The sequence below is a fragment of the Castor canadensis genome, chromosome 4 (genome assembly GCF_047511655.1).
Source record: "Castor canadensis chromosome 4, mCasCan1.hap1v2, whole genome shotgun sequence".
NCBI classification, from domain to species: Eukaryota; Metazoa; Chordata; class Mammalia; order Rodentia; family Castoridae; genus Castor; species Castor canadensis.
This window is the reverse complement of record NC_133389.1, coordinates 64316522-64330050: the sequence shown is the minus strand read 5'-3', so window position 1 is coordinate 64330050 and position 13529 is coordinate 64316522. Positions and strand designations below refer to the sequence as shown.

The 13529-nt window shown below is 42.9% G+C and overlaps 1 protein-coding gene across 1 annotated transcript in view; it reads left to right on the top strand.

Annotated features, from left to right (window-relative positions):
* The first annotated feature begins 437 nt into the window (after positions 1–437).
* The window catches only part of LOC141422527 (uncharacterized), a 33989-nt gene continuing 20897 nt past the window's right edge, over positions 438–13529 (top strand). The window contains exons 1-9 of the mRNA XM_074070344.1: positions 438–522; positions 1544–1595; positions 2108–2322; positions 3279–3345; positions 5196–5253; positions 5870–6084; positions 8423–8626; positions 10729–10920; positions 11012–11167. Coding sequence (XP_073926445.1) covers positions 3333–3345; positions 5196–5253; positions 5870–6084; positions 8423–8626; positions 10729–10920; positions 11012–11167 — 838 coding nt within the window. The 5' untranslated portion in view covers positions 438–522; positions 1544–1595; positions 2108–2322; positions 3279–3332. The remainder of the gene's footprint in view (positions 523–1543; positions 1596–2107; positions 2323–3278; positions 3346–5195; positions 5254–5869; positions 6085–8422; positions 8627–10728; positions 10921–11011; positions 11168–13529) is intronic.

The window sequence follows — 13529 nt, the reverse complement described above, 5'->3', positions numbered from 1 at the left end:
CTTCTCTGGACCCCTGCAAGTGGAGCAAAATGCAACTTCTGTGGTTCCTATGCTGTGGATGCTGTGCTTGCACCATACAGGGTGGTTGAGTCTCCTTCCTCTCCAGCATGTTATCTGACCAGTGCATTGAGCAGCTGGTCTGCTCACCAACCGCCCCACACACTTGCACACTGTTCCCACATTCCCTTGACAGTCTCACTGTGCCTTAGTCAGAGGGGATTTTTTTTTGCTTTCTTTTTTTCTGCCTCCTAGGACCTCTCATTTAGGTTACCCATCAGGTACAAGTGAGAATTTATCAAGTCCAAAATTTCATTGTTTAACATTCTCTTCTCCTCACACACTTGGGCTCAGCAGAGAGGTGCAAGAGGAAGGGAGCATTACGGCAGTGCTGCAGGACTCACTGGATGAGTGGTATTTGGTGCATTCCAGTTGCTGTGACCTGTCTTGAGTTCCACCAGCCTCCCAACGGTCCAGTATCCCTATCTGAGGAGCACCTGATATGCTCTGCCATGAATCCGTCTGGTGAGTACACCCAGTGCAAAGAGAATAAGTCTCTCAGTGGTCTTCCATGTAGCCTTTTTATTCTTTATCTCACCCTTCTGTGTGGTAGAGAGCTCTCTTTGCTGCACACCCTGCAGCTACACCTGGGTTTCAGTCAAATTCTAAGTCCAAATTTTAAGTACAGACATAAGGTATGTCAGGCAGCTTGTATTCTCCTTGGTTTCAGGCCACACCTCTCTCACCTTGGTATACACTGGCAAATGCAGGATGTGGGAACCGTGCTGGCCAGGGTGAGGAGAGTGAATGAATCCCACTTTCTGTTTTATAATGGGTCATTTCATCTCTTCTTCAGTTGTCTTAAGTATCATTTATGAACAATGTTCCTTCCGTATTTGTAGTTGTCCAAGGAGGATGATGGTCTTACCTGTACTTCTGGAGATGTTACTAATATTGCTGAGCTCTAAACTCCTGTTCATCTCCTCCTGACTTGTCCTCCTTAAGCATTCCTCTGAGTACCTGAACATCCTGGCACTATCATTTCTTGTGTATGGGATTTTCCTTGAGGGTAAGACTGTATCCTGGTACCTCAAACCTAAATGAACAGCAAGGATCTTGTGCCTTGAACAGCTCCAAGTATTCTTGCCTTTGTGGCAGTTTGTATATTTCACCTCAATCAATCTCAGTGTCCACTGCCATTGGAGCCAGCCAAAAGGAAGGTGTCTGATGGGGCAAGTTGGGGAAGAGCTTCAGAAAGCAGCTAGGCAAGTCCTCCATGATCTCTGGAGGGAAAATGTATACTAAACTGTTTTCCAGTGTTCAGGCAGTGGATGCATGTTGATGATTTATGAGAAAAGGACTGTCTATGCAATGGCCAGGAAAACAGAGCCAGCTACTCCTAGAGTTCATCCCAAGGTTGACTACAGTGGTCCTCTCAGAATATCCCAGTTCAACAGTGAATATTTATGTCCCTGTGTTTGCAGCAGGTAAAGCAGTAGCAATGTAGCAATGTAAGATGACTCATTCCATCTGATTGTATTTTCAGAGAACAAAATCAGTTGCAAAGCTGGAGAAGGACAAGAGGCAAAGGCCTCCAGGTAAGTGATCTCCAAGGACTGTTAATGGTACATAAGGTGAATGGACATCTCACCTGCAGGTCCCAGGAGACAACAGACCTGCAGTTAGCCAACCACGAAGTGTATCCTTAAAATATTTTGCTTCCCTTCTTTGATTTTCTTGGATTGAAAATCATTTCTAATTATTTTTTAAATTAAAATAGAGTTCATATGAGCAAACTGGCTTTCAGTAGTCACACATATATGGTAGCAGTTCCCCAGTGAATAATCAAAATAAGAAAGGGATGCACACCTGTTTTCTGCATTTTACTCCTTAGCTCTTTGACATGTTTTTCAAGGAAAAAGATGTACAGTGCCTCAGGAATTCGCTTGTTTTTGTTAGTATTCAAAAAATTTTGCACTGAACACTAAATATGTGATCCATTGCTTTCTGTAAGGTTACAGATGTTTGTATTTTGAAAATTCTATCTTAAAGCCTTGTCACTTATAGTCACCCCATTTCTACTCTGATGTTTCCTTTCTACCTACCGTAGGAAATACTATGCCCTAATTCATGATCAGGCAAGAGAGCTGACCCAGTTACGCCAGCAATTACGGGAAGGAAGAGACACCTCCTTCTCTCTTAGCCAACATTTAAAGGATCTCCTCACCCAGAAAGACCCTGACTTCTACCAGACACAGGGCTTTCGAGAGCAGCTGGATGAGGGGCGCAGTCTGGTGGAGCACCTTGTGTGTAAGCTCAGCACAGGTGAGGTGGCCACAGGTCCTGATATCTCAGAGCTGCTACAAGGTCTCCAGTTCACAGGACACTCTGCATCTCCGCTAGTTACCTTTTTTCAAGGCTTATCCTTTCACATATCTCTTGGGGTTGTGCGAAGACCAGTCTTGTGTGGTTGGGAAGATAGAGGAGAAATGCTCTGGGGTAGAGGACATGGTAAAGGACAGGAGACATGGTTTTGGAGTGAAGGAAGCTCTGGAGGGAGAGTGATTTTCTCAGAGGCATGTGATTGATTTATCCTTCCTTCTGTTCTTTTTCTTCCTCTATGATGTGGTGACAGATGTTTTGTAATGTAGCTGTAGCAATAAACATGGGAATATTTATGAATACACTTCAAAAACGATACAGCCATTGTGGGTGGGGTTCTGCAAAGAACTTGATGCAGAGAAACTTGATGGTGGGAATGTTGGTCTACAGTGAAATACTTTTCACACAGAGGACTTTCCAGGATAACACAGCAGAGGCTGACTTGGCAGTCCCCTGTGGTGCTGAGATGGGTGAGGGGCTTGGGACAGGTTCATATGTGACCTTTTTAGAGATAGGTTTTGACTCTGTATAAGAACCGCGACAATACATAAGAGTCTGTGGCAGGCACCAGATTTGTGGCAGGAGGTTGGGTACAGATGGACAAGTCCAGAAGGAAGCCAAACAAAGGTGTGGTGACCAAGGGAGCCAAAGGCATTTTAAACTTTCTCCTAGTTTTAGACAGAACATTCCAGGATGGGATTTACCAGGTCACAGATGTTTTTTCTGAAGGATCATAAAAGTAAGCTAGACGGTTTCATTAAAGACAAAATGGGATAGGTACCCTTCAGTACAATTCTCTCAGTGTATTTTAAAATTATACACAAGTATTTATGTCACCATGACCAGAAGGACCAGGGGGACACAGAACTATGTCTGACCTGTCATTTCTGAATTTGCAGAAAATCATAAAAATGAAGAAGAAGAAAAAGAAAAGGAACAACTGTCAAAAATGAATGATCAGGACAGGTAAAATATGGAGAGGGTCTTTGAAAGGAAAAAGAATGATGTGGTCACATTTATGATGCCAGTTTAAATATACAGATTTAACCAATTTCATTCACCCAGTCAACCACATCTATTCTCTTTCTGGTACTTGTAGGGTTAGTTGAATCAGTCTCAGACCCTTTTCTCGTATATATGGTAAAGAAGGCAAAGTGAGATTCATGCCTGGTTCCATATTGCATTTAGGTCACTGACAGGCAGTTCACAGCAAGAAAGGAAATTAGATGTGTGCATGTGTAGTATTTATCTCCATCTATCTCTATATAAAACACAAGCATAAATGCATGTATGATGCATACATATAAACATATACATATATACATACATACATATTTATATGTATATAGAAAAGCCATAGTAAAAGAAACCCGTAAAATACAAGAACTCTGGGTTTTTGTAAGGCTCTAGGAGGTCCCCAGGATGCTGTATTTAACATTTAAAAACTTACATATAGTTGCCCAAAATGTACCAGAATTCTATCTTCAAAGGACATTCTCATAGAAATCTCTGTGAAAGTCCTGATAATGTGTTATTCGTTTTGTTCTAACTTAATTTTCCCTTCTATATCCACCTTAGGGAACTCAATTTTCTAATTCAAGTTCAGGCACGAGACTTGACCCAGTTAAGGCAGAAGTTGCAGGAAGGTAGAGAGGCCGCCTCCTTCCTCAGTCAGCATGTTAACGAACTTTTCACCCAGGACGACTTTGACAGCCAGGAGGGGCAGAACCCCCGAGAGCAGCTGGCTGAGGGGTGTAGGCTGGCACAGTGCCTAGCCCGCAGGCTCTGCCCAGGTGAGGAGGCCACAGCCCCGCTTTCCACTGAGCTGCTCTCCTGTGCTCAGCTCACATGAGACTCCATTAGAAAATGATGCTTTTTCTGGCTCTCCTGCTATCTACATTTCATTTGGATCCTTGACAGAGCAGAACTGCCTCAGTTTGAGGAGAGAAGAAATGCACTGGGTAGATGGCAGTGTATTTCAACGCTGCTGTGCTCCCTGATGGAAAGTGGTGTTTGGACACAGGTAGCATCTATCAACAACCCCACAGAAAGGGTATGACAGGCAGAAGCTGATTAGATTGAAAAGACCTTGGGCTAGGAATGGAAGCTTTCCAGGTATCCTCACCCTGAAATATTGTGGGCAAGAGCTGATTTTGCTTCCTGGATCTCTGTTTCCTCATTTCTAACATGGTGAAAATATGTGTTATGGGTAGTTGGAGTATTGGAATAAGTACTATTCATGAGTATACGTATAGTAGGACAAAGTCACAGGTTGGTGTAGGGACCTGATGTAGTAGAATATGGCAGTGGAATGCTGGATACTGGAATATTTAATAGGTAATGTGTCTGATTAAATGACAGAAGCAGGCATGAAGGAACCAGTGAAATCCCTAGATATGGAGAGACGTGGAATAGGGCTATTTTTCCTCTTCCTAGAGAAGGTAGTTGGTTTGATTTGAGAGCCATGGTAGATCCACTGAACCTGGGGACCAGCTATGTTCCAGTGGGAGGTATAGCTGGAAAGGCCTGATGGTAGCTGGATTCACCAGTATGTGTGGAACTGGATAACAAAAGACATTTTTCTTTCTTTGCCCAATTAAATATAGAGCATGACATTATGGAGGTCCCTCAGATTGGGGCCACTTGCTTCATGGGTTAGAATGTCATGGCATGCATCTCTTTAAAGACAAACATGAGGCATTTCTGAACTCACACATAGATAATTTATGTCTCTGTGCCAAGATAAGCCACTGCACTTCTAATGCTCGAGTAGAACTACCTAATGTCTAAGTGAGCTTGTTTGAATTTGATTGTAGAAAATCTTGAAGATGATGATGATGATGAAGAACAAGTACCATCAGAATTGGACCCCAGGTAAAAACCAGAGATTAGGGGAAGGTAACAATGATAAAAAATATGGAGAGCAACCCCTGAAGATCATACAAAAAGCCAAAGGTAGCCATATGTGATGCTGGGGCACAGAAAAGCTGCTGTTACTCTGGTTTCATTTACTGAGGCAGTAAGCATTGTCTGTTCTGCATTTTGCAGTCTGTCCCATCTAGAGTGGACCCAAGCAGGGTAAGGAATATCCTGCATTCAAAGATGACATGTTCTCCTCGAACTGCTTAAGATCCAGAGGTGCATCTATTTTCTGCATTGTTCACTTTCACTTGTTGGCAGGCATTTCACAGCCAAACAAACAAACAAAAATCCCCCAAAAAATATAAGGTTTTTTTCCTGCCCTAACATTAAGAGAAATATGCCTAGAAGTCATAGTACTTCTAGGGGTCTATAAATAGCTCAAGAGCATGTTTCCACTGAACCACTGAATACAGAATATAATTAAAGAGAAAGGCACAGTTCATCAAGGAATGAGTCAGAATTACACCTGAAAGACACTTTGGGATTATTCTGACAGAAATCTCTCAAAATCTGAACACCTATGATTATACCATTTCTACTTTTAACAATTTCTTCTATCCCACCTTAGGAACGATGATGTCCTGGCTGAAGTTCAGGTGGGAGAGGTGACTCAGTTGTTCCAGCAGTTACAGGAAGAAAGAGAGACCTACTTCTCCCTCAACCAGCATCTCAAGGACCTCTTCATACAGAAAATCCCCGACAACCACCAGAGCCAGGACCACGGAGAGCAGCTGAGTGAGGGGTCCAGGCTGGTGGAGCCCTTTATCTACAAGAAAAGTGCAGGTACATTGGCCACAGCCCTGATTATACCAAGGTTTCCAGCTCAGAGGACACTCCACAACCTCAGTAGTAACCTTTTACCAGCTGTCTTGGTTTCCAGTCATAAGTGAGGTCATGGTAGGGTGCACAAAGCCTGGAAGTATGACAATTTTCTCTGTCATCCATGAAGGGTGACAGGTGCCTTTGGGGCCTAAGGTGCATCCATCAAGTGATCAAGGACAGGAAGCAGATTCTGAGAGTACTGAGAGCCTGGACTAAGAATGAAAGTTTCGTATATTTTCCTGAGCAATCACTTCATAAGTGTGGCCAAGTGGCCGATTTATCCTTTCTAGATTTCAGCATTCTCATCTGTAAAATGGAACAAATTATGTTTTGCTTCCTAGCTGTAAAGATCAAATGAGGAAGTGTGCACGAACACACTGAAGTGAGAATAAAACACTTCAGTGCCCCTAAAGCTTGGCAATAGCATTTTAGAAGGAAGAAAGACATAGCTAGATAAATCCAGGAGAAAATGAGCATGTATCCAGTGATCAGGAGACCAAAATGTAGTTTATCTTTGCCCAATTAAACACCAGCATGCCGTAATAATGATCCATCAAATCAGGGTATTCTGCATGAAAGGTCTGTGTATTGTCACAGACCATATCATTATTTTTTTTTTGATGCTGTATGGATTCTTTATTAGTGTATATTCATTTTACAAAAGAGCATTTTGTCATGATTTTTACTACTTGTCTATGTGGTACTTTGTATTTATCCCCCCATTACCAAAGTCAGCATATGAAATCATTGAGTACAGTTTTCCAAGTGCATTCTAAACTCATACATACATGATTTATATCTGAATGTTCAGATAGGTCACTGAAATGGGTCAAGTAGAACTCTTTAATGACTCTCTGGACATGCCTGTACTTTTTTACAGAAAATCATAATAATGAGGATGATGATGAAGAAGAGTCACTGGTTTCCAGGCAATGATGAAAGAGAAGAGATTAAAAAGCAAGGTTAACATATTGACAGCAGGGGGGCTGTAAACATATATAGGTGAAAATAGCTGCAGATTTCCTTATTGAAGATAAAGAAAGACTGGTGAGGTACAGTGATGTCACTCACTCAACCAAGATGACATAACCCATTTTGCAAGGTTACCTACTTGTAGAGTGAGTGACCAAGGTGAAGGAAGCAGTCCCAGGACTTCTCACACTGAAAGAAATCACTTTGTTCCCTTTGTAAGGCTAAAATCAGGATAAGATGCACATCTCTTTTCTGCACTGTTGGCCCAAGGTCATGCACAGTTATGCCATGAAATGTAAATAGTCCTGTCACATCCCACTATTCATAGAAAAGGGCCTAGAAGGCATAAGTTCACTGGGAGTCCAAATTGATGGAGTCCAAATTCACTGGACAGCTGTATGTAAAAGTCAGTGTCATTCATGAAGAAGGTCCACCCACCATCATGGTTCTCCTTGGCTGTGTCCTCTGCACGTTCAGGTGAAGCTCAGTCTCCTTCCTCATCAGCTTGTTAGCTGCCCAGTGCACTGATCCAGAACTGCACTCAATCTCTGTCTCTCTGCCACCCTCTTATCTCCATGGCAATCAAGCTGTGCTGAAGTCAGAGGACAATGGTTTCCTTTGTCCCTTTTGAAAAGAGAGCTCCATACTATTGGGCTCCACCTATAAGCTTCTGATCAGGACTAGCTGGGTTGCTGTGGTGTGTATCCATCTTGAATTAGTCTTTTGTTCTTCCTGATCTCAGTAGACATACCAGTCATCTGCAGGAGGCGAAAGTAAAAGAACTCTTCACAGATTCATTAGGCGAACAGTATTTCCACCCTTTTACTCATCCGCATTTATTGGACTCACAAGAACTTCTCAGAGGCAGTGCCCTCCCCTTGGATGGGCCTAAAGTCAGCCCCGCTCTGAATCAAGACAGTGAGTACTCCTGACACAATGCAGTCAACCCAGCTGGTCTCCCAAGGGAACCCCCATTCCAGTGCTCCCATCCTGTCTGAGCTGAAGTTTGTTCATAGGCCACCTATGAGGCCCATTTTGGTTCAGGAAAGATGAGAGGTCAGGTGGCTCTAGAGCTTTGCTGTCTTCCTTGTGCCAGGTCAGGTCTTTCTCAGCCAGGTCCTCTGGGGAGGCCAGAGATCCATAGGCAGCAGATTGGAGAGGGAATAATGAGCTATGAGCCTGTTAGCAGCAAGGGTGTGTCGGACCTGTCTGAAGGGGCCATCTTATCCTTAGACCATTTTACCCTCCTAGCCTACTATCTTAATTTGATGACCCTCTTACATCCCTCCAAGGTCATAGATAACAATGGCTGTATTTTTCTTTTCAGAAGTGAATTCTGATGCTTCCTTTCAAATAAGGAAACCTGCCACAAAGGAGGGTGATACTCCTGAAGGTTCATTTGAAAACACACGTGGGATTCAAGATGGCTTCATTGACGCTGCAAGTGTCCTGAAAGAGAAAATTATCAAAGGAAAACCACTGCTCAGCAAGTGGCAAATAACATGCAGATTCCCTGGCCCAGGTTACAAAGGTAATCACCCCAGTGGCTCTTGGATGCATGTAGTCCTTAAGGCACTCTATGTTGGGTTGAGCTCACTGCCTACTGTGTTTTCCCTTCAGCATTTGTTCTGTCCAACAGCTAATGTAACTTCTGTCAGTGCTTACCTCAAGTTTCCATTGGGAGCCACTCTGCAGGCCCTTCCATCTTCATCTCCTGTTTGCTCTCTCAACTTTATTTCTAACCACTATTGCCATCTTGATACTGTAACTGCCACAGGGAAGCTCAGCCAGTTGTTATACTCATTGTATGAAGACCGTGTTTTTGGCTGCTGATTATATGTGATTTCTTGGAAACACCACACATTCATGTCTTTTAACCTTCAAATCCCAGCTGCCCTAGCTCCCCTGGGCCTTTCCTCTGAGAGCACACCCATTATAAAGGACTTATGCAGAGTCTATGCTTCTGCCATGTTTGGGAAACCAGGCTAAGTCATTCCCTAAATCTTCAATTGGACATGCAAATGAAAATTACTAAAATTAATGAGAAGGAACCCTGATTGCAAAAACTAAATTACAAACAGGACTATAGGTGGGAGATATATACTGGCCTGGAGTCATTGTTGTATTTATGTCCATGTGTAAGCCCTGTGTCAATATGCAAGGGTTTTCCAGAACTCAAGGTCTGTAATTCAAAGACTATGAAATCAACTGGAGGGTATTAAATGGCACTGTAATGGAATACCAGACCAAAAGTAGAAACCAAAGGCAGTACTTGCACAATTTATTTAAATAACATTGAAAAGTGACTCCAGGACCAATTATATGAAGACCCAATTTGATTGTGGATACAGGACAAGCCTTTCATCAGGACAGTGTAATTAACAAGAGGAATTTGCTTGAAATTGACAACAGGATTGGAAAATCCATAGAGCCAGTAGATAAGGACTACAGATGGGGCAATGAAATGAAAATGATGAGGATCAGTGGCCCATTTCCTATCCAAGATCATGCTGCAATGAAGAAGAAATCTAGAGACTCCTGTAAAATATCTGGAATGTGCTTTGGGCTTCAGTGTTTTCAAAAGGCACCCAGGTGTTTTTTTTGCCATTTGGATTCTGTTTAGTTCACTTGCGCATTTCTTTATTGGTTCATTAGTTTTGGAAGAATTTAGTTTTTTAAGTTCCCTATATGTTCTGATTATCAGTCCTTTGTCTGATGTATAGCTGGCAAATATTTTCTCTCACTCTGTGGGTGGTCTCTTCAGTTTAGAGACCATTTCTCTTGTTGAGCAGAAGCTTTTTAGTTTTATGAAGTTCCATTTATCTATGCTATCTCTTAGTTGCTCTGCTGCTGGGGTTCCATTGAGAAAGTTTTTGCCTGTATCTATTGATTCCAGAGTAGTTCCTACAAAAAAATAAAAAGAACCCAGGTGATTGTAACATGTGACATGAATTGTGGAGCACTGAGCTCTTTTTATCCACTTTCTTCTGATATTTCTCAATAAGTTTTAATTTCAGCACTGTGGAATAGAGATTATAACCTTGTATAAGATCCTTCCATTTCACAGTGTAAGAAGTGGTGAAATCAGACAATTAAATGCATGTACATTCTATCCTCAGCAAATGTGAATAATGAATGAAGCCTGCATCTGGGCCATATAAATTATGTGTTTGTGGCAGGTGTGTTTTCTACACAGAATGTGCATGCAGGAAGTATATCGGATACTTACACAAGTATTGTAGTTTCCCAGGATTAATCTCCTCCAATTAGTTTGGGTCCTAGGGTTTTCCTTGAACTTTGATTTTGCTTTGTGTTAAAATCTCTTCCTCTCCCAAATCACAGCCTCTGCCAGTGTCATTTCCTTGTCTTCCCATATATTCTTGGGAGATAACTGGGTTTTACTAGTCCAGTTTCTCTTGAATATGTTAATAAATTGGAAGTACCTTTGCCTCCTGGCCATCTTACCATTACTGGATATGTGAGAAACATCAGCCATCATGAAAATATAAGGGTATCTATAGGCCTCCTCTCCCAGCCTTGGACTCTGTTGTCCCAGCCTACATTTCTTTCCTTGATGATGTTCTTCTGTCCCAATCAGGGCATAGGGAACAATGTCTGTGGTTATATTTTCAGATCTGAATTCAGGCGTCTGCTTTGAAATGAAGCTGGAGGATGATGCTCCCGAAGGCTCTGTTGACCACACACCAGGGTTTCAGCATGGCCTCATTGATGCTACAAACATCCTGAAATGGAAGATCCTGAAGAGAAAACTACTGTTCAGCAGGTGCCGAATAGTATGCAGATTCCCTGAACTGGGACAGACAGGTAATCCCACCTGTGGCTCTTGGATGCACTTACTCCTTGTGACCCTTCATGTAGGATTGAGCTCATCCTACTACTGTGTTTTCTCCTCAAGGTTTTTCCTGTCAAACAGCTCATGTAACCTCTGTGTGTCCATACCTTGAATTTCCATGGGCCTCCACCTTGTCTGGACATCCATCTCCATCTCCTGTTTATACTGTGGACTGTGTTCCGAGGCAGTGCTTGTGTCCTGATGCTTTAAGTACCCTAGGTAAGCACAGCCTGTTATTCTCATTACTGTATGAGAGCATCAATTGGCCTGCTATGCACAAGCAACTAATTCCCCAGAACCCCAGTCTTTGTTGGCTTTTTGCCCATCTTCCTGGCTATACAGGCTCTCACTGGGTGCTTTCCTCTGGGAGCACGCCTTAAACCAATCTCTAGTATGGGATTCTCCTCTGGTGCTGCTTTCAGGAACCAGACCATGTCAGTTCCTGAATTCTTAAATTGGACCTGCCCATGAGGAGTGCTAATGTGATGAGAAGTAGCCTGATTATAAAAAAACTATATTGCAAACTGGGATCTTGGTGAGAGAAAAGCTAGGCCCTGGTGCCAGTATTGTCCTGAGCACCATTTCTCCAAACCTTTGCCAATGTGCATAGTTTGATCAGGAGTCAGTGTCTCTACTTCATGAATTCTGATGTTAGCTGGAGGACACTGAGTGGAAGTTTAAAGGTATGTCAGTCCAAAAGGAGATACCAAAGGTAGTACACCAAATCTGCATAGATCAAGGAGGACTTAGGCAGTCATTGTCCTCTCCTCCTTATTGCCTTCTCCATTAACATGTCCAGCTTTGAGTCTAAATACAACCCCATTGACTCTGAAGGTCTGAGACTAAGAGAGCCTTTGGTTTAAGTCACTCAAAGAGCTGCGGATAGGGGGGTCAGTTACATCAAGACCCAATGAAATTGATTGTGAATACAGGAAAACTTTGCATCAGGCCATGGCAGTGCAGATGACACAAGAGTGATTTGCTTGAAACTGTCATTAGGAATGGCAAAATCCATAGAGCCATTAGGTAAGGAACCAGGCATGATTGAGATGGGACGATGGAATGAGAATGGTCCATGCCCTATGTACAGATCATGCTGCCAGGAAGAAGGAATGGAAGGGCTCACAAAATAGTTTGGGATGTGGTTAGGGCATCAGTGTGTTGAAAAAGCTCCCAGGTGACTCTAATATGTGGCATGAACTATGGATTTTGTGAACTATGGATTTTGGACTTAAGCTGTGGGCAGGTTGAGAGAATGGTATTGTCCTAGCTGTGTGGCACAGGCCATAGAGAAAGCATAGCATCCATTAAACATTGAATTTGTTTAATGAACAAATAAAAAAATAAATAAAAGTCCTCCCTTGAGGAAAAATGATACAGCTCAAATGTCAAATGTAGGAAGTTGTCATATGTTTACACTTGTATGCCATTCTAGAATGGTATGAACTACAAGAGAGGGATCTTTTTTTGAAGGAGCACTTTGAAGACGGAAAAAGGCAGCAGCATACTGCAGTTTTGATTTAAATATCTGTGGGTCTACATATTTGAGCTCCTCCTAGAAATGCCTAAGGGTGACCTGGTGTGGAATTTCCTTCCAGAGATTAGCAAAAAGGGTTGTGCTCTGGTTGAACTCACTGCTCTCCTTTCACTCTCCTTTGTTCTGCTTTTCCTGATCTGCTTGGAAAAGCACTCTCAAACTTTTCCTGTCGGCTACAATGTGATCCACCATTGCTCTTCATCCACATTTATGGAAAGCACTGCTCCAGATTTGTCAAGAGGTCACCCTGGGTTCATTAAAAGCTCAGCACCTAGGAAAGAGTGTCTCCCCTTTAGTAAAAGGCAGGGCTGCACTTGGATCTTGTGCCAATGCCCCTTTTCAGTGTTCCCATTCCATGCTTGACAATTTCTTTAATAAATAGTTTCCATCTTTCTCTTTTTGTTATTGCTGGCATTTGAACTGTGGACCCTCCACATGTTAGGGTCTCTTCCACTGCATAGGCTCCAAAAGCCTGGGATGGCAGTCGCACACCACAAATCCCTGCTTACTTCGTGTTTTAAATGGGGTCTCACTCCAACCTCCATCCTCTCCATTTCTACCTCTTGCATAGGCTTCGATTACAGGCTTGTTCCAGCACCCCTAGCTTGCTCCACATGTTCTTAACACTGAGGTTTCAACCCTTCACGTCCATTTTATCTGGGCCTTGCACATCCTTCCACAGTGTCACTCCAATGACAACACATTGAGCCATGGACACTTCCTGGTGGTGATGTCAGGAGGTGGAAGGTCATGTGGGATTAGGGGCCCCAGTCACCCACTTGGAGTGTTCCTATGGGAAGTGCTCTTGCATCTTTGGGGACATGCAGTGCCTGACCCGTGTGAATAACTTGGAGCATTTAACTGTCTTGCCATCCATCTGGCACGCCTTTTCCTTGCCACTGGCTTCCCCCAAGCCTAGACAATTTTCAGCAGCCAAACGCATTTACTCTGTCTCCTGCTCACCTTCCGTGGATGCTGGAGCAATAAGCCAGCTCAGAGGATGTTTAGGGAGCTGGGAGAGTGTGAATCCTTGCTCTATTGCTC